Source organism: Sarcophilus harrisii, chromosome 3, assembly GCF_902635505.1.
Source record: "Sarcophilus harrisii chromosome 3, mSarHar1.11, whole genome shotgun sequence".
NCBI classification, from domain to species: Eukaryota; Metazoa; Chordata; class Mammalia; order Dasyuromorphia; family Dasyuridae; genus Sarcophilus; species Sarcophilus harrisii.
Genome location: NC_045428.1, coordinates 477,787,215 through 477,813,307, shown reverse-complemented (window position 1 = coordinate 477,813,307; position 26,093 = coordinate 477,787,215). Strand labels below are relative to the sequence as shown.

The following is a 26,093-nucleotide window of genomic DNA, read 5'->3' as shown; positions in this document are numbered from 1 at the left end:
TAACAAAGGGATTCAAAAATACAGATTACTAAAATGACTTTTCACTGGGCATGTTTTAATTTGAAAAGGCTACCCAGGGAAAATATATTCTAATTACCATGTGAATCCAAAAACATTATCTGAAGTAAATGATTATGCAGAATATTTTGGGAGCAAATGTCAACACTAGTACAATCTGAGATTGCTGCTGGAGTATTTCACATTGCATGCAATTATAAAGATCTAGTGTGGATGGTATCTGAAAAACAAACAACCACATTATAACACCTGTGGATTTAATATAGTGCACAAATTACATCTCTAGCCAAATAAGGTATAGTTCTTTTAAAAGCCTATAGATTTAAAATAACAGGAGAAATAACATTTGAGATTGTTTATAAAATAATTTTGCTTCTTATACTACTATTTTTGCTTCCTCTCAACAGAGGACCTCACACTTCACTAGCTTGAAAATGGGAGGCCATTCTGAGCACCAATTAGTCCATTTTTACATCAAGTTTTTTAATCATTACTTCTTTTTCTCTTCCTTATAGCTAATTTCTGATAAAGAGGTGATACTTCTCAGACAGTTGAATATTTCTACTACTTATCTCCTCTAATATCCTCCCGAGTTTCTCCTTCAATTATTTCCCCTTTCTCTAGCTGGTAATCTCTATCTACATATTTTTTGCTTGTAAATATTTCCAGGTTTCTCTTAAAAAATTAAAAAAAAAACTATACAATGATAACAAACAGAAATCATTCACTTGACTATCAATTACATGAGATATTTTACTATATCCTTCCTTCCTTCCTTTCATATGCCTTTACAAAAACAATCTATATTCATTTCCTCCCCTTCCTTTCCTTACTCACATTTTTCAACCCTTTGCAAACAAACATCACACCTGACCACTCAAATGAAATTCTTCCTTCCAAGATTTTTAAAGTTCTTTTGATTGCAAAAGCCAATGAAACATATTTATTCTTTACCTTGATCTCTTAAAATAAATAGTTTTCTTCCTATTTAAGTTCATTTCCATCTACTACAATAAGTTTTATTGGGTTACTCCCAGTTCTTAGTGACCTTTCCCTGTCCTGAAATTATATTATTATATTATTATCAATTTATGTCACATCCCATAATAAAAAGGTTAAACTCCTTGAGAATAGGTTTTTTTTTTAAAGTTTAATTTGTGTTTTTAGTTCAATACCTTGTACATGATAGCTGCTTAATAAATGTTTGCTGCATTATTGGATTGGATAGCCTTGGGAGAAAATTCTTTATTGTAAAAAATTAGTTGGTGATAAGGTACTACAAGGCCATAGGAAGAGATGGTTTATTATTCAAGATGCCAGAGGGAGTCATTTTTTAAGGTCCATATTCAGTAAAACTGCTTTATTGATTGGATTAAATGAATAAAAAGAAAAACTGAACTAAAAGAAAAAATATTTCCAATCTCAGTCTGTTACTAAATTGTTATATAATCTTAGGTAAATTACTCTATTTAATTCTATTAGAAATTAAATTGAGATTTCCATATCTGCTCAAGTAGGAATGTATAGTGATCTCTTCTATATGAGAAATTCTTGATGTGAAAAATTCACTCTACCATTGTGGATCTGCAATTCCTTTGTAATTTAAAAAAGGCTCAAAAATTACCCTGGAAATGGCAAGAGGTTTTGTAACAAAGCTAATATCTATTTGAGACACAAATTGCACTCAGATCTTTCAGATGCTAAAGTCAGACCTCTACAATTTGTGCCATACTGTTTCTAATTGGTAAAGTAAAAATTATTAAATAATATGAGCCATTAAATAGCCTACAAAAAGTTGTGATATCCATCCCACCAGTTCATGGAAAATCAATCAGTCAATCAAGATTTATTAAGAATCTCCTATGTGTTAAGCACTATGCTAAGTTCTGGGGATACAATTAATTAAAATAATTATTTTCTTTTTATTTATTATTATATGCCCTCAAGGAGCTTATAATCTAATAGCGGAGACAACATGTAAACAAATATACATAAAGCAAGCCATATACAGGACAGATAGCAAATAGTTAAAACAGGGAAAGCAAAAGAATTAAGAGGAGTTAGGGAAGGCTTCATGTAGGTGGTATTTTAATTGAAAATTCAAGGATGCCAGGGTGTTCAGTAGTCAAGGGGGAGAAATGTTAGCATTTTAGGCAGCTTTAGGATAGCATTTAGAGAAAATGTCAAGAGCAAAGAAATGGAAGGTCTTGTTTGTGGAACAGCCAGAAGGCCACAGTATCAGAGAGCAAGTGTAAGAAAACTGGAAATATGGGAAGGGGATAGGATATAAACTTTGAAAGCCAAACAGTTCATTTTGTATTTGTTCCTAAAGGTAATAAGAAGTCACTGGAGTTTTTCAGTAGAAGGATAACATGATCAGATATGGCATTTTAGTAAAGTCGCTTTCATGGCTTAATGGAGGATGTGCTGAAATGGAAGACCCATCTGCAGACTATTGCAATAACACAGACTGACATAATGAGTGCCTGCACTGGAGTGGTGCTACTATCAGAAAAGAGTAGAGCATATTCAAGAGATGCTGCAAAGATCAAAGCAACAGGCCTTGGCAAGGGCTAGCTGTGGGGGAATGGCTCCTAGGTTGTAAGCCTGAGGGACTGGGCAAATAGTATTGGCGTTTACATTAATAGGGAAGTAACATTGAGGGGACAAAACTTCATCCTGTAGTAAGATGGTGGTCATGTGAGAAGACAAACATGTGACTAATATAGAGGCAGGCAAAAAAATAAATATAAAGACAGAGAGATGGACATGTTCAAAGCTAAATAGTGATTCATTTCAGAGATATGGACAGTTTCTAATCTTTTATTTAAAAATACTGATGGAAGAAGGATAAAAGAGACTTTACAGTTTTTTAATGTGAAACCATAGAACCTACCTGGTTAAGTTTCTTCCATAGATTGAGTACAGGAGACAATTCATTGGACCAGATTTCTCTATCAAACTTGGAGTCAGATGTTACTAATCTACCCAGGATTCTTAATTGTGAAATAACCTAAATGGAAAAAAAAATAAACAATAATAAATAAAAATAAAACATACATATGTGTGTATCTATATACATAAAATAAGGTCAAAATAGAAATGAATGTCTACAAAGTATTCAATAATTTATTATTTAAAAATAAAACATCATAATCATGTTTTAATCCTACTCTCAATTTTTATTCTCTCCTTTTGGGATGTTTAATAAAAATCTTACTAGGGTTAACTACCATGGGGAGAAAAAAGGACAAATGAGAAGTGAATTAAGTTATTTTGACATCTTAGTTCTAACAAGGACTGCTACAATTATTCATTCTATGATCCTAAGAAAATCACAAAGTCTATTTCTATCTTTTCTTATAAGAAAAATGCAAACATAGATATAAACCAAGGAATTGGTAATCTGATTTATTAAAATCACTTTAATATATCAAAGAGCCATTATTTCATTAGTATGGGCACTCATACAAATGAAGGTCAAAATACCATTATGGTTTACTAAGTAGATGGTCTTCAGGAGTTACAGTTACCAAAAATGATTGTCACTAGGTATCAATATCCCAATGATAACCTTCACAGTGGATCAAAGATAATTATATAGTCCACTGCTAAACTCATTGCCAATATCTTCCCAGATTAGAAGGACCAACAAAACTTACATAATGCTACTATAAGCTTCATCTATGCCACAGTGAAGCATCAGAATAGGATAATTCCTACTCTAGTGGAAGATTCCATGAGTTTAATTATGTCTAAAATTTTAAAAGACAATAGATTATACCCTTTACTAATGTCTTACTCTGATGATTTATCATAGTATAAAGGTGACACTGCCTCCTTAAAGGTTATAGATACCAAGTTCTAGAAAAGTAGAAAGGCTTTAGACATGGACTGAAAGATAGACCCTATATCTTTTGCTGAAGAACTTGTCTGTATGACCTCCCTGACTTCTCAAGGAGGTGAGAACTCCAAAAAAAGGTTATCACGCCTTCCCTGACTGCTCAAAAAAGAAGTGAAAACACCATAAAAAGAAGGTGGTCACACCCTCTCTGACATCTCAGGAAGGGAGATGAAAACACCACCAAAAAAAGGCTTTCACGCCTTCCCTGACTACTCAAAAAAGAAGTGAAAACACCATAAAAAGAAAGTGGTCACACCCTCTCTGACATCTCAGGAAGGGAGATGAAAACACCAAAGGAAATGGGAAATCAAATCAGATTAGCGGGTTTCTGAAGGGGCTCACTTGAAACAAGTATACATAAATTCATCAATATGGGAGGTATTATACATAATTACATAAATTACATAAGCACATAGCAATATAACACAGGCTAGTAGTGATGTAACAAATAACATAAATCAACATGAGAATTTATACATGTCCATAAATTCTAGAAATAGTCCAAAAGAAATTCATTGTCCATTAGTTCATGTACCAGGAATCCAATAATTCCTGCAAGCTTTGAAGTACTGCAATAGTCTCATCAACAATTTTTCATCTCAAGGAATCCAATGATTCTTGTTGGTTTTCAAAAACTAAAACAGTCTCATCGTATGTTAGGGAATCCAATGATTCCTGAAAATTTTAAAGTTCTTTTAACAATCTCATTGTCAGCCATGTTCTTTCAGTGTCAGATGTTTCTTAAATCTTCTCCTTTGTTTTGAGGTTTTTCTCTTTTTCTGTTTCTCTCTGATGGACAAGGCGAATATGGCTCATTGGCACCCATCTGATTCCTTTTCCATCTGTAGAAATACAAGCAAACCCTCTCTCCCAGGGAGTTAACCTATCTAGTTCCCTTCTATTTACCACTTTTGGGATTTTCTCCTCATCATCTGGCAATTACATTGGAGCTGTTTGCACTGGATACTGTCCTGTTGGGTTAAAAGGTCTGTATTCTCTCCAACTGTAATCTCTTTGTGCCATGTGATTACTTTTAGGCTGATTGATCACATCAGAGTCCTGACCTTCTAAAGACTTTCTGGGTGTAACCTCAGCTGCCATAATGCCCCACCTATCTTTTGATTGATATCTTGGAGCTAGGCCCTGCCTCTCATTTCCCTGGGTCAGTTTACATTCCGAGGCCCAGTGGAAGCCTCAGTTGCATTTTGGACATGGGGTTTTAGGTCTTCTCTCAGCTTGTCCTCTCACTCTATTTCTATATCTACACTGAGCTCTCAAATGTCCAACTTTTCCACACTGAAAACATCTACAAGTTTCTCTAGAAGTCCTTTGTCAAGAGGGACCCTGTCTTTCCAGGTTTATCACAGTTTGGGTATAATAAGCATTTGTGCCCACTGTGGTGCAGTGCCTTATGATCTCCTCTAAAGGAGCATCTTTGTCTAGTCCTTATATAATTCTTTTACAAATCTCATTGGCATTTTCCTTAGCCAGATGTCTGGTCATTATTTCTGTTGCTGCATTATCTCCAATGGTTTTTATTACAGCTGTTTGCAAACATCCCACAAAATCCACAAAAGGTTCATTGGGACCTTGCTCTCTTTTTGTGAAGGCTTCCCCTCGATCTTTTTGTCCTGGGAGGGAATCCCTGTTCAGGTGCCAAAATATGGTGTTCTCTTTTTTTCTATAATATAATCATTCTCTCTGGGAGCAGGTTTCTTGGGGAGGTTTTCTGGAGACAGCCTTAGTTTCGGTTCAGAGTAATAATCACCCACTCCAAATACAGCCAGGTGTTAAAAGTAGTTCTTTATTGTTTCTTCCAAAATAGCCCGGTTAGCTTTCTTTGGTTCTGGGAGCTCTTGTTGCTAGCTTCAGCCTCTCTCTGAATCTTGGTTCTGCCTAACTGCAGATTAGCTTCTCAATCTCCCGAACTGAACTCTCACTCTGTTAATCTTCTGAAGTGACTTCTGGCTCTAGCTCAACTCCAAGTTGTGGCTTCTTCTGAACTGAACTGACTTCACTAACTCAGCTCTTTTTTATGCTCTTTTAGAGGTGTGAACTCAAAGGCTGACTCCTCCGAGAAAGTGGGATTGTGGGTTTCTGACTTGTGAATCTCATACTGAATACTGACTTGTGAATCTCCCAAAAGTGTGAACTCCAATGAGTACTTACATTAGTGAGTTAGAGAATTTGTTAAGTACCATGCAATTAGGCAACTGACTTATCACTTTGTAAGGATTCTAATTGGCCACTACCTAAAGAATATTTAGGATCATAGCAACTGCAGGCCTTCTACCACCACATGAGTCTGTATCAGTGTACTGATATTCACATAAGTTAAAGTATGGAACCTAAAAGAATTTCAGTAATTTAAAAATAACAGGAAAAGAGGAAGATGACAAAAAAGATAATGTGTTAGAAAAGTCCCTCATGATTATGAAAATCTGTAGGCATTATTTGAAACAAACATTTGAAGTTTTACTACTAAAAACATATTGATTTAAAACTGCCTATCTAATGTTTACCATCAAATGCCTCACATGTAAAACATTCAAAAATAAAAAGGACTAGTCACTTACTTAATATATGTTTCTTAAATGATAGTATCAAGGCCTACATGGCTTTTAGATGAACCATTTCCATGGTTATTTATGACAGCTGTCATATATATATATATATATATATATGTATATATATATATATATATATATAGATGTGTAGGATGTTGGGACAATGCATTGGGAAGATGGGTTTGAAGACTCATGAGCTTGGGGTTCATGTTATGCCTTTCAATCAGTATTAGAATGGGCAAATCACTTCTCTGGAACTCAGTTTCACCGTTCATCAAATGAGTGGACTACATGACCTTTAAGATCACTTCTGGTGTTAAATTTATTTCACATGATCCCATGAGTTAGAACATAAATAAGGCTTTCAAGTGTAAAGTTCAGACATTTAACTAATATTTCTTTTTTTAAAAAGAGAAAATAGAAATATTTACTTCTTAATTCATCTGTCATTTTAATATTGTGTCTAAGAATTATCCTTAATTTTATTATCATTAAATTAATATGAGCTTGAAGACAGTGGTCATAGTATTTACATGGAAATTGACACAACTCAGTGATTATTATCTAAAAAATATTCTTATTTGTAATTCTATGACTATAATTGAGATCTACTTGAAATAATGTAGATGCAAAGAAAAAGACATTTTCATAGTCAATACATCAATGACCAACATTTATTGAATGCAACATGCTTATTAGTTTTCTGTTTTAACTTCATGAAAGATATCAGTTGTTAATTTATTCTTGTAACACATTGTACATCATTTCATGTTTTTCTAGATTTTTCAGAGCAGCAAAATTTATAATAAAAATGAGCCCCATTAATCTTTAGGAATGAATGCACTACTTAATTGTTAAAACATCCACAATCATACAGTTATAGTCAAGTTACTCCTGAAGTTTTTGATTGATTTTCTAATCTTAAAAATTGTGATGATGCAGTGTTTCATTTTCTTGTGTTTCTCTGATAAATTATTTTCATTTGCTCTAGCTGAACCCTATAACAACAACTAATTTATCAGACTTACTAGACCACAAAGCATCACTAGTTGGTAGGTGGAGGAAGTGCTATTTTAACTTTTGCAACATTGCTATCACTTATTCTTGTTTTAAATTTGTCAAACATGACAGAAAACAAGTAAGAATTTGAGTGAAACATTTCTCCAGAAACTGGAGCTTCATTTTTTTAATGAAAGTAAAATTATAACGTTCAGTAAAATATTTGCCACTAAAAATAATTTATCATTTATATCATCAGAAATCATTTGAGGTACTCCACATAAATATCTTAAGTTATTAAAAGGGAACTTATTTTAGGACTTATACTACCTATCATTTAAAATATGAAATATTTCTAATTGATTCAATTCACAAATTTATTGCAATAAATCATTTTATTACTAACATCTTTTAAATGTAATCTTTTAAAATTTTAAGTTTGTACACCATTTGTGTTTAAAAATTCAAATTTGCAACTTCTATCAACTTCAATGTTTTATCTGTTGTTTATAGAGACAAGATTCTCATTAAAGTTATATATATATAAATATGTATATATATTTATAAACACATAGTATCCTAAGATTTATAAAACTATGTCTTCAGAAAATCCTGTGGGGTACATCTGAGTTAAGACTGGAAAACCTGTTTGGTATGGTACAGTAGAAGAAGTTGACAGTTGAGGCAAAGGATGCTGAATTTTGGTAGATGATTTGATGTACCTGTGATTTATTGCATATGAATACTGCTACTCATATTGAAGATTCCAACCTATCTATGCACCCATTCTGGTCATAATATTTGTCTATCTGCTCTCATCAATCCATCAAGAGAGGTCTATTCAACACATTTCAAAAATTCCAGATCTTTTGACGTTGCAAAGCTACCACTAATTAATCTTTTCTTTTCATTAATCGAACAGTCTGTTTTTTTCCCAGTAACACATGTTCTTTAATGACACCCTTATATGATACTTGTTCATACTAATCATGTGACTTCTAGGTGACTTAAACTTAAAATCTTCAGAGATTGGTAGAGCCACAATCACAGTCATAAGGAATCAAAAATAAAATACTGAGGTTGAAGAGATGAGATTTTATTTCAGAGAGCAGTTGGTAAAGCATTAAAACCTATAAATAATTTTCTTATCTATACATAGTGTCTGTCCTAAAGACAGCCATATGGGCACACATGTGCATGAGGTATATGCATGTGAACACACACACACACACAAATGGATTGGCTCTATTTGTTATTCATCTAATCAGAATATCACATTCTGAATAGTAAATGTTCATGATCTGCTTGTTTTTCTTTGTTTTCAAATGATAATTTATGGGGCTCTGCAATATTCCAGCATTTTAGGCAATCACACTAATGACATCCACAATGAAGACAATTTGAAAGATTCCAACATCTATGAATCTTTTTGCAATTTGAATTGTTCTGGAAATTCTCTACCACAATGATGCATACTTTTAGTGGGCATGCATCTATTTACTGTCTTACTTGATATTAATAATTAGTAATTATAAAACAAAGTAATCTCTGTGATTACATCTTTTAAAGAATCTCATATTGACATAGAGCTTTCATTCTTCTTACCCTACATTCAGAATGATGAGGTTAAAAAAGTGAGAGCTATGGGAGATGGAATGGACAGTATAGTACAAACCTTGTCTAAGCAACAAATTCCCAGAAACTAAAAATTTCTTATGACTGTGATTGTGGCTCTACCAATCTCTGAAGATTTTAAGTTTAAGTCACCTAGAAGTCACATGATTAGTGTGAACAAGTATCATAGAAGGATGTCATTAAAGAACATGTATTACTGGGAAAAAACAGACTGTTCGATTAATGAAAAGAAAAGATTAATTAGTGGGTAGCTTTGCAATGTCAAAAGATCTGGAATTTTTGGAACATGTTGAATAAACCTCTCTTGATAAACTGATGAGAGCAGGTAGCAAAAATATTATGGCAAAGTCAAAAAATTAGAAAATATACCATAGCAAATGAACTGACCTAGACAACAGGTCTAAGAGAAAAACAAATTAAAAATCATTGGAATATCTGGAACACCAGGACCAAAAAAAAGAAGAAGAATCTAGATATCACATTTCAAGAAATCTTAAAAGAAACGACACAGCTCTCTTAGAATCAGAGGAGAAAGTGTAAATAGAAAGAATCTGGTGAGGATTTGGGGACAATGGTGGAGCAGGACAGAAAATTCCAAGCTCTCCAGATCTCTCCTACAAACAAGACAAAATTGCACCTCAGGCTGAACATACAGGCATAAAAACAAATAAGAGTAGGGGCAGAATATTAGTCTTCCTGGGATAATTAGAGAAGATTCAAAGAAAATTCCAGGACAGAGCTTTGGCCCCTGTGAAATGCAAATCCCTCCAGACTAGTTCCCCTGAAAGAGTAAGCAGTAAGCCCTGGGACTAGCTGTGTTGGGAGGGAGACTCAGCCCTGGCCACAGGAACTTCCCAGCCAGTCTGGGCAGGTGAAAGTCTGACTCAGGGAAGACTGAGGGAACCTTTGTAGGCCCAGCTGTGCTGTTGAGATGCAGTACTAGAGAAGAAGGAACCAGCACATGCCTGGTGAGTGTGGGCAGGGATGCTACTGGCTGCAGGCACTTAGAGAAGGGTGCAGTGCTTGGCTTGGGCTGAAGGCCAAAAGCACCATTCCCCATATCTCAGGATTAAAAGTGATTACACCAACAATCTGCTACCAAAAATAAGAAGTAAAATGAGCAGGCAAACAAAAAAGAACCCAATTACAGAATTTACTTTGGGAATAGACAAGACTGGGATTCATCTTCAGTAGCATACTGAAGAATAATTTTTAAAAAAGGCTCTTCTACTCCAAAGAGTAACATTAAATGGACATCTGCCCTAGAAGAATTCATAAAAGAATTCAAAAAAGATTTTAAAAGTCAAGTAAAAAAATATTGAGGAAAAAAAATGAAAAATAAAAGACCAAACCAAGAAAAACAGGAAGATTATGAAAAGAGAGTCAATCAACTAGAAAAAGAGATCCAGAGTCTTAAGGAACAAAATAACTTCTTGAGAACTAGAACTGAGGAAGGGGAAGCCAGCAAACTTATAAGAGACCAAGACATAATAAAACAAAATATAAACAAGGAAAATCAAAGAGAATGTGATTCACTATATAAGAAAAACATCAGATCTGGAGAACAGATCAAGAAAAGGAGACATAAGAATAACTGTTCTACCTGAAAACTACAATTAAAAAAAATCTTGATACAATAACATAAGAAATAATTCAAGAAAATTATCCTGGAATGTTAGAACAAGAGGGGAAAATAGAATAGAAAAAATCCGCCAACCACCACCTGAAATCCTATGAGGAAAACCTACAGGAACGTCTTTGCCAAATTCTGACATCCTCAAACCAATGAGAAAATTTTATGAGCAGCAACAACAGCAACAACAACAAAAAAACCCCACAAAAAATGTATGGCATAGCCACAGCTAGATTCATGCAACACTTAGTAGCTGTGGCTATATTAAAAGATGGCAGGAAAGAAGAACTAAAGAACATTATGAAATGAAAAATGGATAATTGTGGTTATATTAAATTTAAAAGTTTTTGTACAAACAAAACCAATGCAGCCAAGATTAGAAAAGAAGCAGAAAACTGGGGGAAATTGTTTACATTCAAGGGCTCTGATAAAGACCTCATTTCTAAAATACATAGAGAATTGACTCAAATTTATAAGAATATAAACCATTCTGTAAATGATAAATGGTCAGTCATCAGGGTGATTTCAGAAAGCCCTGGAGAGATTAACTTGAACTGAGTAAAATCAAGAGAACTGAGTAAAATCAAGAATACACAGCAATGAGATTGTGTGATGATCAACTGTGACAGACATGGCACTTTTCAACAATGAGGTGTTTGAGACTAATTTAAATAAATTTGTGATAGAGAGTCATCTACATCCAGAAAGAGAACTATGAGGTTTAATGTAGATTACAACATATGTTTACCTTTGCTGTTTTTGCTTATTTGTTTTTTTTCTCATTTTTCCCTTTTTAATTTGCTTTTTTTCTCCTTTTTTTTTCCCTTTTTGATTTTCTTGTGCAGCATGACAAATGTGGAAATATGTTTGGAAGAACTGCACATGTTTAACCTATGTTGGATTACTTGACATCTGGGGCAGGGGTAGAGAGAATAGAGGGATCAAATTTTGAAACACAAAGTTTTCCAGGAGTGAGTGTGAAAAGCTATCTTTGCATGTATTTTGAAAATAAAAAAAAACAATTATTACAATTTTTCAAATAAAATAATATGCTGTAAAAATAAGACAGGTTTTTAGAAAACTATATTTTAAAGAACAAAATAGTGAGGGTTGTGGCAAAAAAAGTAATGCCCAACAAAGTTAAGCATAATCCTGAACAAATTGGACATTCAAAGAATTGCCACACTTTCAAGACTTTTTTTTTGCAAAACAAAAACAAAAACAAAACCTGAACTTAACAGAAAAGTCAACATATAAAATCCAAGAGAAATATAAGGTAAACACCAAGGACTAATTTGAAGGGACTCATTAAGGACAAACTATGTTTTATCAGTGGAAATATAAATCATATGCTTAAGATTGTCATTAATAATTGAGTAGTTCCAAAGAAAGACAGGTAGAGTTGAGTATGATCTGATTCTAAAAAGCAAAACTATATACGAAAAGGTAAAAAAAAAAAAAAAAAAAAGTAAGTTATGCAAATGAGGTTACAGAAAAGGAACTGACACATAGGAATTAGATGGGGGAGAAGGGTTGATAGTTTGGGAATTCTATTTATATTGGGAATGGGTTAAAATGGAAAAATACATACATACATATATATTCTATATAATACACATCAAGATGGTACCCTCAAAATCTATAAAGAAATAAGAGGGAAGGGTGTAAGTTAAGGGAGATTTACAAGGGTGTGTAGATTAACAGGAGTAAGATAAGGTATGTAGATTAATGGAAAAGGGATAAAGAGGGAAGGAAAGGGAAGCACAGGTTAAGGTAGAATACAGAAGGATGTTTAGATTAACAGCAGTGGGATATGCCAGTCATATTAATCAAGACTGTTTTAGAGTATTTCAAATAACTAGATAGTACAAGGTTCTCTAATGAAAGGGGGGGAAATGCAATTCCATAGTATTATATTTTAAAGGCATTAAAATAATTATTTCAACCCTAAATGGCTAAAGTATATGATGAAAATAATGCTCCTTAATGCTTTTACACTTGCAGTAAGCAATTCTGCTAACTTCCTTATCTGCCTTTTCTTAGAGAACTTGGGAGCCAGCTTTGCATTTAGCTGGAACCTCCTTTTGCCTTCTGGTTTGATTTATGGCAAGAACATAAAAATTAAGCTTCAGTTCCTCCATTAGTATGTCTACTCAGTCATGGAACAAAGACTCCACATTTAGAGTTGTAAGTTAATTTAAAGTTTGTAGATGGTCCAAAAACATGTAATTTGAATTTTGCCCTCTTGTTTTTGTTACTACATACTCAGAAAAGGACTACACAAGACTCAGTAACATTTTTAAGGAAGTGAATGTTAATCTATACCCAAAAGAGGAGCAATAGTTCCTCCTCAGCTGGACATGTCTTTTGCCTGGAAAAAAGGTGATTTAATTGTCTTCAATTATTTAAAGTATTGATCTATATAAGAAGAATTCAATTTATTCTGCTTTGACTCCACTGTAATTCTTGGAGTAGAGATTTTGGGTTTATTATAAAGTGAGTTTGGAATCTGTTATCTAGGAAAAATCTTTCTAACAATTAATGCTATCCAAAACTGAAAAAGATTGACTTGGTAGAGAAAAAGTTCTCCATCAATAAAAGTCTTCACTCAGAGACTGAATGACACTTGGTAAAGAGGGGAGTTCCTGTTAACATATGTTCATATATGTTCAACTTTTGAGAGTTCATAACAAATTTAAGATTCTATGAATAACTCCATTATCTGGGTTCCATATGCCCTCTCTGATAGGAACAATGTCTTAACTCTTTTCACTATGCAATTTAGGATAATTTTTCAGTCTTTAAGACTTGGTTAGCTCAAAGTACTAAACACTCAGGCTAATGACATTAATTCCTGGTTTCTTGAGTTCAAAGCTGTCATGAAGGGTTCCAGAAGGCTCTAATGAACTGCTGATGGAAAATAATGGTCAACTCAAATAAGGAAGCGTTGAACGCAGAAGAATCTTCTTAAGATATCATTATATATATATATATATATATTTTTTTTTTTCTTATTGAATATACTTCTAAGTAAATCTTTATCTAAGTAAATAATTTTTTTCAAAGTGATGTATTTGAGTGTCTCATTCTGTTCCAATTTCAAATATAAACTACTAGGATACTAGTCTAAGGCAGGTCCAACTTAAAACATCCTTCCAATATTCTTTGCCACTATTCCCTATTCTAGTGTAAAAATCTAAAATCAAATCCCAGTTGTTTATTGATGTAGAAAATCACAAATTAGCATGATCTATGTTTTATTACATCTTAAAAATTTGTTAAAATTTGTTAAATTTTGTTAAAATTAAAATCTGATTCACATCAGAGCTTTGAAACATATAATCTTCTGGATAGTATGTTTGATACCTCTACCCTGTTACATGATATGCTTAGGCCAAATTATTTTAAATTACTGGACTTGCTTTTCTTTTTCCACATATTTGCTCTGAATATTGCCCTAAAGGCAATGAATAAGTATGTATGTATGTATGTGTTTAAGTGTGTGTGTATACATACACACATATGCAATAGATATATGTGTGTAGATACATACACACCAAAGATATGACTACCTTCCTTACTAATTTTTTTGAAGTCAAATTAGATCTACAAGTGGCTTGGAGACATATTATGCTCCATTACATGCATTATGACATTTAAATGAGAGGCTAATTAGGTGCTGAAGTTGTGGAAATGATGCTAAATAGAGTTTGCTTCTAAAAACACTTTAAGTGGATGTGGATGAGTACAATGTCTACAATAAGAGTAACATTATTAGTTTAATCTTCAAACAAATCAGGAATGGGTTTCACAATAGGTTCAGAATTAAAGAAAGGAGTGACGTTTTGCCATTTCGTTTGTGCTCTGAAGCAGAAAATAAGCACTCCGTGGAAACAGATTAGTCAAGGTAATATAAGGAGCCACTTTAGAGTCAGAAAGTCCCGGATTTGAATTGTGCTTTCACTTGCCAGAAGTATAACCTCGGACAAGTTCAGCTTCTATGAGCTCCACTTCCTTCTTTTTGAAAAATGGGGACAAAATCATGTATAACCTACAAGTTTATTGAAAGTATCAGAATGCTTTGTAATAGTTAAAGATTTTTGAAAACGTGAGTTATTATGGTCATCACCATCCAAAAGAACAGATAAATTGGAAAATATGCAATGATAATTTTTTCTCCTTAGATTTAGAAGTAAAATAAATTCATTAGTCTATATCTAACTACTAATGTAATGATATTAAAGTAGTTATTTTAGGAAATTTTTGGAGATAAAATGTTTATTGCAATATAGATACATGGAGGTACACTGCTAACAGTTTTATATGGTAGTGAAACAGGAATTAAAGAATCGTTTGGAAAAAATCTGAAGGAACAAAAGTTCACAGAATCTTATAGATGGAAAAAATTTCAAAGACCAATTAGTCCAACCCCTGTTTAAAGATGAGACTCTTCTACCATGTCTCAATCCCTTCTTACCCTCACATAGATACTACCTCAACTCCCAAACTTACTACCTCTTGACTGGATTATTACAATCAGCCAACCTCCTACTTGGTTCCTCTACTTTTAGATTTTTCTTATTCTAGTCTATTCTCCACAAAGTTGCCAAAGCCATTTTCCTTCAGCACATATCTGGAATGACTCCAATAGTCAATAAATTCCAGTAGTTGTTTTAAGATCAAATATAACATCTTTGTTTAGCTTGTAAAGCCATTCACAACTCAGCCCTCCCTTGCCATTCCAGTCTCTATATATTTTCCTATTTCCTACAGTCTAACAGAACTGGCTTTCATTCTATATGTCATTCTCTCAATGCCCTTCTAAATACCCATGACAGGGTAGGAAAACTGAACAGATTGGAAAGCAGTGAGGGATATTGTTAGCTGTTGTTGAATGAGCCTGCTAGCTATTAAGTTCACCTAGGGGTGGCTACCATACAGACAAAGAAGAAGGCAGCAACCAGAGATAAAGAAATGCCAACAGTGGACATTCCTCACCTCGGGTGTGGTATCAAGCAGCTCAACTGAAGGGTGTCTTCTTTCTCTTCCCAGTTTTCCTTTTTTACATCCTTCTAAAGATTCAACCCTTAGTATCTTCAACTCCCTTTCTATTGATTGTTCATGGTGGCAGGGATCCTTCTGTTAAGTGTCATTTATTTGAATTTTAAAAGTTAATTCTCCACTGTATTGTTTAATATAGGAGTGGAATGCGACACAGTGAATATAAAACCAGATATGAAATCATGAACATCTGATTAAAATCCAACCTCAGATATTTATTAACTGTATGACCCTGGGCAAGTCAGTTAACTGTTTGCCCTAGTTTTCTCATCTGTAAAATTAGCAGGAGAAGGAATTGGTAAATCACTTTTTTCTTTGCCAAGAAACCCCTAAATGGAATCACAAATAGTCAGACATGGTTGAAATGACTCAAACAACAACAATAACAAATTTTTCAATATGCCTTCAGTTGCCATTCAAGTATATAAAGAAGTGGTTATAAGACTTTTTTTGCATTTTATGGAATACATATGTACTTCCATTTTGTATTGGTGGGGAAAAAACTAGGTGTAGGTGTTTCATAAGCCACTTATCCTATATTAATATTATATACTCTAAACTCCTCAACAGCAAAAAGATTTCCAAGAATCTGGGACCATTTTGCTTCTTTTATAACGAAAGTAACTTAACTCAATTAGGCAGAAAGCAGTTGCAGGCCCTCAGTTCTAAAATACTGTCCACTTCTCTAGTACAGAGGATATGGTAGAAATGGGAATCAAATAAAAGAAGAAACCAAGTCCAGGTGGTGTGATAAGGAACTCTAAGCTCTACTTGAGGAGAGTACTAAAAGCTTTTCATAGTGACCTTTAGAAATTAAAATTGGCAATTCTTCCTGAGAAAGGAAAAATAGTATCTGTCAGTCAGTCTGTCTATCTATCTATCTATCTTTTCTTCAGGTTTTAAATTTGTATTAAGACCAATTTTGCAGATTTTTAATCTTTACAAACAACCTGAGCTTAAGATACTAGTTAGCTGGAAACTGTTCTGAAGACTACATCGGCAAAGGGCTACATCAGATGGTGCCTGAGAAACATGAAATTAGACTACTGAGCTGTATATGGGCCCCTTTTAGTTTTGTCATTGCATCACTTTGTTAGCCATCATAAGCCCCATAGTTATAAAATGCTTGTAATACCAGTTAGGGATTCATTGAAAAGATTCTCAATAGAATCAAATAAGAGAATGTGAGAAATTATTTCTCTCATATTTAATAATTAATTATTGAATCATGAACAAAACTTTTCCCCTTTTCTATTTCATACAGAAGCCAACAAGTCTGGGAAATCTATTTTAAAAATTTATCCAGGTCAAGATCTAAAAAAGAAAGTAAAAGAAATTCGAAGTTTGGGCTAGCGGATATATTCCTACTTATTATGTGTGCTTAGACAGATCTAGGAAAATGTGGATTCTTCTTTTAGGTAGGTGGTATGAAAATAAAGTCCAGACTTAGGTCATTTTAATATCATCTGCCTCCCATTATAATATTTATTCCCCTTTGACCAATCGGAATTGATGTTCAGCCTCAGATGCTTTTTCAGAAGATTTCATAAAAAGTGAAGGCTCAAGAGGTTCAGTTTCTTTGCTGATCTATAGTTCTTCCTACTGCATTATATTAGGTTTTGATCTTTATTATGCATTTCTTAAAACACTTGTAAAAGCTGCTGTGGATTATTAAAGGATACAGAAACAAAAAATCAGACCAGTGAAATTTCAGAGTTGGAAAGAATCTCTGCAACAATCTAGTCTGGCCACTTGGCTTTAAAAAGAAATTATGATACCATATCTAGCAAATGGTCATCAAGGAGACATTTTCCTCCCTCTGTAGGCAATCATTCATTGCATTTTGGGACAACTCTAAGCTCTTTACAATTAATTCTAAATTCTTTTTTGCAACTTCTACTATACTATACTACTTTTAATTCTTCTCCCTTGGGGCATTCAACAAGTGTGTCCTTTAAAATGTTAATCAAATGTTAAGATATGCCAGATACTGCACTATATATTAGTATATAAAGACAACTTTTAAAGAATTTTTCTGTGGGTTAGTCAAGTCAATATAATAAATATGACAGTTAACCCTAATTAAATTCACAAAGGAATATATCACCAAATTAAATTTGGTGCCATAATAAAAGTATTAGAAAATTATCTGATAGAACTAGAAAAAAACAACAATAAATTCATCTGGAACAACTAAAGGTGGATAATATCAGGGGAATTAACAAAAACAAATATAAAGGAAGGTGGCCTAGTAACAACAGATTTCAAACTATATAAAGTAATACATCATCAAAACTATCTGGTACTGGCTAAAACAGAGTGGCAAATTAGTGGAACAGATTTGGTACACAAGACAGTAGTGAATGATCACAGTTACCTTGTATTTGATAAGCTCAAATACCCCAGTTTAGGGGATAAAAACTTATCATTTGACAAAAACTGCTAGGAAAAATGAAAAATAACAGGATACAAACTAAGTATAGACTAATACATCCTATCAGTAACAAGAAGAGTGAATGATTTAGACATAAAAGGTGCTACCATAATTAAATTTAGAAGAGCAAGGACTAAAGGTAGCCAGATGGTGCAGTGGATAGAGCACTAACTCTGAAATCGGGAGAACCTGAGTTCAAATCTGAACTCAGACACTTAACACTTCCTGCCTCTATGACCCTGGGCAAGTCATTTAACCCCAATTGCCTTAGCAAAAAAAAAAAAAAAAAAAAAAAAAGAGAGAGAGAGAGAGAGGAATAATTTACCTGTCAGATCTATGGGAAGTGGAAGAATTCATGACCAAAGAGGAGATAGCATTTTAAAATGCAAAATAGCTAATGTTGATTATATTAAATTTAAAAAATAACTTTTGTAGAAAGAAAAACAATGCACCAAGACTAGAAGAAAAGCAGACAACTGGGAAACAATCTTTACATTAAGTGTCTCTTAATAAAGACCTAATTTCTCAAATACATGGAGAACTGAGAGAAATTCATAAGAATATAAGCCATTCCCTAATTGACAAAAAAAGTTAAAGGATATTAAGAGGACATTTTCAAATTAAGAAATCAAAGCTATCTTTAGACATATGGAGAAATGTTCTAAATCACTTGTGATTTGAGAAATACAAATTAAAACAAATTTGAGATACCACTTCACACATCAGATTGGCTAAAATAACAAAAAAGTGATAAATATTGGAGAAGATATGGGAAAATTGGGATACTACTGACTGCTGGTGGAGATGTGAACCGATCTAAGCATTCTAAAAAAACAATTTGGAACTGTGCCAAAAGGGCAACTAAGCTAAACACACCCTTTTTTATCCAATAAATACCATTACTAGGTTTGTATCCCCAAGAGATTTTAAAAAAAGGAAAAAGGACCTACTTGTGCAAAAATATTTATAGTATTCCTTTTCATGATGGCAAATAATTGAAAACTGAAAAGATGGCCATCAATTGGAGCATGACTGAACAAGCCAGGTTATATGAATGTAATGGAATACTATTGTGTCATAAGAAATGTTGAACAAACAGATTTCAACAAAACCTGGAAAGATTTGTACAAAATGATGCAAAGTGAAATGAGCAGAACCAGGAAAGCATTGTAAACAGTATCAGCAACAGTGTATGATGATCAACTATGAATGACCCAATACTTCTCAGTAACACAATGATGAAAGATAAGTGCAAAGGACTCATGAAGTAAATGCTACACCATATCCCGCTAAAGAACTATTGGACTCTGAATGCAGAAGGAAGCATATTTTTTTCACTTACTTTATTCTTTCTTATGGTTTCTTTTCCTCCTGTGACTCATTTTTTATTTCACAACTGTGACTAATACATGATGGCACCTGTATAAAACTGCATCAAACTGTATATCAAACTATCATCTTCAGAAGAGAAGAGGGGAGGGAGGGAAAAAAGTTTGAAACTCAAAATCTTGTAAATATGAATGCTAAAATTTTCTTGACATGTAACTGGGAAAAAATAAAATGCTATTTTTAAAAATTCTTTTTTCTCAAGGAGTTTATATATTACTGGGGCCAGAGTAGAGTGGGATGGGAGTGGGAACACAACATGCATAGACATAAGTAGAAATAAATTATGTGTAAATTAATTGCAAGATATTTGGGGAGTGTGGAGGATCTAGCAGCTGGAGGTATATAAGGAGAGACCTTATATAAGTAGAAGGTAGCACTTAAGCTGAAGTTGAAGGAAGCCAGAAGCATAAGATTGTAGTTTTGGAACTAGAACAGTCCTTAAAAGCCATCTAGCCTAACTTCTTCATTTTGCAGGTGAATATTTTAAGAGGTGGTGGTGAGAAGAGAGTATAGCCCTTGGGGGTAGGGCGAGTGGTGAAGGTTTAAAAGAAAGGAGACAGAATATGGGTGGAAAACCACAATATTAACTTGCTTGGATTGAAGTATGAATAAAAATAAGTAATGAGAAGGCGGCCTGGTTGTAGCCCAGCTGTGTGGAACTTTAAATAACACAGCAGGGATGAAGGGAGAAGGGAGGTTGATATTCGATCTTGGAGACAAAGGAGAGCCCATGGTAGGGAGAGGTGCGATTAGACCTTTGCTGCAGAAAGGACATTGTTGTATATCACGTTAGGAGATAACACACAGAAGATGATTTGAGAATAGAACTTGAGTAGACAGACAGGTAAAATGACTCCACTGCATCTTCTACACCACAGTCCTTCAAGGAACTGTCTACAGAGAACAAAGTGCTCCCACTGCCTTTTTTCAGGCTAAGCATATCAAATTCCTTTGGATAATTTCTACAGAGCATGAACTCAAGTCCTTTCACCATATTGTTTGCTCTCTTCCAAACATTCTTAAGCCTAACAGTGTCCTTTCAAAAATGTGATGCCCATCATTAATATGCTGTTGGTGACAGTGTAAATTGGTTAAACCATTCTAGAAAACAATATGAGATTTTGTGAAACAAAACACTAAACTCCTTATATCTTCTATTTCAGAGATCTCACTAAGGCATATAAACTAACCTTAGGTAGCCCTTTTTGGAATAGCAGAAAAATTATATTGAAAACTTTGAGATAAATATAAAGATTAGACTAATCCAGACTTTCCTGAATCACGCAACTATAAGACTAGGTAATTCTCCCCAAAGTTCACATTATTTCTACCCAGCCACATGTTCCTCCCCACTAATGCTAATCAGCTTCAGAATATAATTCCTCTTCAATGCTTCCTTTACCTTTTGAAAGATGAAGTTGTCATTCAGGCAAATTAAACAACAACAAAAACAAAATCAACTATTTTGTTTTGAGCAGATGTTGTGACTTGAACAGATGTTAAGATAATCAAAGTCTTCCATCCCAACTATACCACATTTCTTTTCTAGGTTCATAATGTACTTCCCCTAACTCCCCATCTAGTTTCTCTTTCTGTTCATGCTTATGACAAAATTGCTTTTACTATATCTATTTCTAGCTCTACTGAGCTCTAGTGAAAGGATATGCACACTGCTTCCTAAACCACATAGCTGAGATCACTCCTATTTCTAGATTTTGTTATATGAAGTATCTTTCTTCAAAAATACATGAATATACTCTCATTTGAGATAAAGGAACATAAAACCAAAGTGAGATCAAGGCTCTGTAGCTCATTTGCTGAATTTTCTGATTCTGAACCTTCATCTTCCAACTGAACATTTTACTGTCTCCTATCCCTAGAATGCTCTCCCTTATCTCCATCTCCTGTCTTCCTCCATGTCTCAATTAAGGTCCCACTTCTGCAAGATTCTTTTCCCAGTTTTCCTTAATCCTAGGTCCTTCCCTCTAAGGCACTCCATCATCTCTCTATTACACTGGAGCTCTGTGAGAGCATGGGTTATATTTTTGTATATTTCGTTGTTGTTGTTCTTGTTGTTTTGGTAAATTCAATGCTTGGTATGGCATCTGGCATGTAGTAAGCCTATAATAAATGCTACTTGAGTGATAGATTAATTGAAATATTCAGAAGTAACAGAGAAGATATAGGGTTAAGGAAATGAGTATTTAGAAAAGTGAATTTTAAGATACCGAATACATTATTTCATTGATCTTTCTTACTTGTCAAAATTAGTAAGGGCTCTGAAGACTTGAAAAGAGCAGGTGCAATGGTTCAAAGGACTTTTGTTGAATATTAAAAAGAGAGTTTTCAAGTAGAAGTATATAGATATAAACTGAAGTTACCAGATTAGAAATACATTTTATATTATTGACTTCAGTGACTTTGGTTTTATCCTTCACCTTCCTAGCAGCAGCAATATGGCCATAAGTAACTGTCACATAATTCTCAGCTTAATTTCTTCCCATTTTAATTGGTAGAGAATTATAAAAATGAGTGAGCAAATTACTTGACATGAATAACATTTAAAAAATTCAGCACAACTGTTTTACTCTAAGTGTTTTCATTGAAACAAAAGTTTTGAAAATTCAATTCAATTCAACAAATATCTAGTAAGGACCTGGTAAGTAAAAGGCACTGAAGATACAAGAAAATACAAGAAAATAGGGCACAGATATCCCTTAACCTGGGCTTATATTAACCTAGGAAATATGTATAAAGTGTTGTATATGTACAAAAATAAGTGGATATAATTAATTCAAAAGATACACAAACAACTGAATAAATCAGGATAAACTTCATGTAGGAAGTGTCACCTTAAGTTATCCTTTGAAAGAAGGTATATTACTGGGTGAATATGAGGAGAAAATGCTTTTCACATATGGAGTTATCAACAACTTTTGCAAACGCGTGAAGGTGAGAGATGGAATGTCAAATGCAAAGAACACTCTGTAAGCCAGTTTGATTGAAAAGGAGTAAAAAAAAAAACAAAACATAAAACCAAAGTGAGGTCAAAGCACTGTAGTTCATTTGATGAATTTTCTGACTCTGAACCTCCATCTCCCAAATGAACATTTTTACTAGCTGTCACCTATCCCTAGAATACTCTCTCTCATCTCCATCTCCTGACTTGCTCTAAGTCTCAACAAGGGTCCCACCTTCTGCAAGAAGCTTTTTTCAGTTTTCCTTAATCTTAGATCCTTTCCTCTGAGACATTCCCAATTATTATGCAATATAAATACAATTATTATACAATATAAAAAATCAAAGCAACAAGAAATAAGTTGCAAAAGTATGTAAAGGGCCAGATTGTAGAGAATGTTATATTAGACTGATGGTGTTATAGTTTATTATAAAGAAAACAGAGAACAAAAAAAAATTTTAATTGATGAAAGGAGAATATTGTTTTAGTACTATCACAATTGGATAAAAAAGGGACTGGAGAGGAAACCTACTAGAAACAAACAGAAAAATAATTGGGATATTACAGAATATTAAGATGAGAGGTTAAACCAGTGTAGAAACTGTATGAGTACTGAGAAGAGAATATACGTGAGATTCTTTGGGAGTGTATTTTTAAGGATTCTATATAATTATAAATCAGTCAATTGATATTGTTCCAAAGAAGTTGCTGATCACCGAAAAGGCAAGAAGTTCATCGAGTGTGAACAGCTTGTAAATATATTATCGATAAAAAACTGCAGAAAATAATTGAGAACACTCTTGGGAAAATCTATAACCAGAAAAAAGGGTAGAAAGAGACATGGAAAAAACAATAAAAGATCTACAGGCTTCCTTAGTATCTACATAATGTCATCAGATAGTGGCCTCAGTCCTTTATCTTTGGATGGACTGCCCCCCTGAGAAGAAGTTAAAGGGTATTAATGAAAGACATAGGCAAGAGTCTTACAGAAAATAATGTACGAATGTATTATAATCTGTACCACCACAGGGAAAACTTTTATTAATGAGATCATAGATATATCAAGGTAGTCACAGTTTGTTTTAAACTTTGCTATACCAAAGTTGATCCTATGATGTTTAATAGTTTAACTGACTTAAAGTGATTCTCTTTAATCTCTAACATTTTGTGAATGTCCTCTAAGTAATTGACATTTAACAAGTAGTGAGGCATTGTGACAACAACAATTAAATTAATATATTATATGAAGATGAAAGAAACACTAAAAATTAAAGTGAATCATATTCCCAATCTCTGAACAAAATAAATGATATTTTCTTTTCTACATCAAGTTATTATACTTGCATTATAAGTATTTTTTTTTTACTTTTGTTATATCTTTTGGTACAAATATATATTCTAGGCACATACCTGCGCCAATTTTAATTTATGTTGGTGATTTATAAGTTGAAATTTTACTCAAGATCAAAAGTAAATTGTACAGGTGGTACACACTATGTCAACCACATGAATCAGCATATTTTTCAAGGGAATATGATTTTAAGAGATTGAAATTCAAACTGCAACTACTGAATATATTAATTTTTAAATTCATGAAGTATTCTATTATGTTCATTCATTATAAAATCTACTACGTCTTACAGTTAATGGTAGCTAAGCACTAAATAACTCACACCTGGTATTAATCACTAAATTTTATGAATTTTTTTGAGCTGTCTTGCCTCATGGAGATTCAATTTAAGGTTTAATAAAATAAGAACCTTTGGTTGTATTTTGCATAATTAATGCAACTAACTTTCTATAGTTTCATTTGCTACAGATGCTAATAAAAGAGAAAATAAGATTATACTTTTGGGGGTTCTATGCAAATTTATGTTAAATCGCCAAAAAAACAGAAGCAAAAGAAAAAAGCTCTCTCATCTTTCTGTCTTCCATTCTCTAACTTAAGCAGCTATCCATTCTCTCTTCTTTTTAGATGAGGATATGAAGATAATTGCTCAAGGTCACAAAGTACAAAGCCATTTTATAAATGAGGAAATGGAGCTAAATCGAGCTTGAGTGACTTGTCCAAAGTCACACACAACTAATATTTGAGACAACATCTGAACTCAGGTTTTCCTGACTTCAGGCCCAGCATTCTAGCCATCACTCTGCTAACATAGCAAAATTGTGTATTGCTTCAGCAATTACAGGAAGCAATTTGGAATTATGTTTTTTTTAAATGACTAAAATATTTAACTGTTCTGATAGTGTGTTCCATTGCTATTCTAGAGAAAGATATCAGCTATACCCAGCGAAAGAACTGTGGGAAATGAGTATGGCCCACAACATAGCATTTCCACTCCTTCTGTTATTGTTTGCTTGCATTTTTGTTTTCCTTCTCAGGTTATTTACTAAACCCAATTTTTCTTGTGCAGCAAGGTAACTGTATAAATATGTATTCATATGTTGCATTTAACATATACTTTAGCATATTTAACATGGATTGGACTACCTGCCATCTATGGGAAGAGGGAAGGAGGGGAAAAGTTGGAACAGAAGGTTTTGCAAGGGTCAGTGTTGAAAAATTACCCATGCATATGTTTTGTAAATAAAAAGCTATAATAATAAAAAAGAATTGAGGCAAAAAAAGGGAAAAAAAGAAATGAAGTTCATGTAAAAACAGAAAGAAATTAACTTTTTAAAAAAAGAAGTGAATTAGTTTTATTGTATGTGATTATCAATCTGAATAATTCTGTTAATGCTCTAAATATTCTTTTTTTTAAAAGAAGGTAAATAATATATAGAACATGATAATATCCCCTCACATTTCTTTGCTATCCTTTGTGTCCAACTTCAAAATCCTCTTGGAAAATAACAAGGGTGCCTAGATATGTGATAACTAATTAACTTAAAGATGAGGAGGAGGATCGAGCCAAGATGGTCAAGAGTGAACCAGCTTCCCTCAGAATCAATACCGCATTAACCCTCTGAATGGATTTTGAAGTGACAAAATCTACAAACATCTGGAGCATATAATATACCAACAAAAGATCTTGGAAGGACTTCAGGAAGAGTGTATCAATAGAGAAGAGGGGAAAGGAGGTCAGGTAGTGGAAAGTCCACTCCTGGGCAGGGAGGCCCAGAGCAGGGAATCTAGTGGGAGCCCTTAGCCCAAATACAGCAGCATTAATTAAAGCTTTTTATTTTTCAAAACAATTCTTTAACATTACCCCTTGAAAAACCTTGCATTCCAATTTCTTCCTCTTTCCCCAAATGCCTCCCCCTAAATGGCAAGTAGCCCAATATATGCTAAAATAGAAATATAAATTAAATCCACTATATGCATACATATTTATACAATCATTGTGCTGCACAAGAAAAATCAAATTAAACCAGTAAAAAAAAGAAAAAGTAAACAAAACAAAATGCAAGCAAACAGCAACAGAAAAAAGTGAGAATGCTATGTTGTGAACCACATTCAGTTCCCACAGTCCTCTCTCTAAGTATAGATA

The 26,093-nt window shown here is 33.4% G+C and overlaps 1 protein-coding gene across 2 annotated transcripts in view; it reads right to left on the bottom strand.

The window, feature by feature from the left end:
- Positions 1–26,093, bottom strand: part of DYNC2H1 (dynein cytoplasmic 2 heavy chain 1) — a 355,585-nt gene that overhangs the window by 86,638 nt on the left and 242,854 nt on the right. For both annotated transcript variants that reach the window (XM_031961078.1, XM_031961079.1), the window contains one exon: positions 2,915–3,031. In XM_031961078.1, the coding sequence (XP_031816938.1) occupies positions 2,915–3,031 (117 nt within the window). The remainder of the gene's footprint in view (positions 1–2,914; positions 3,032–26,093) is intronic.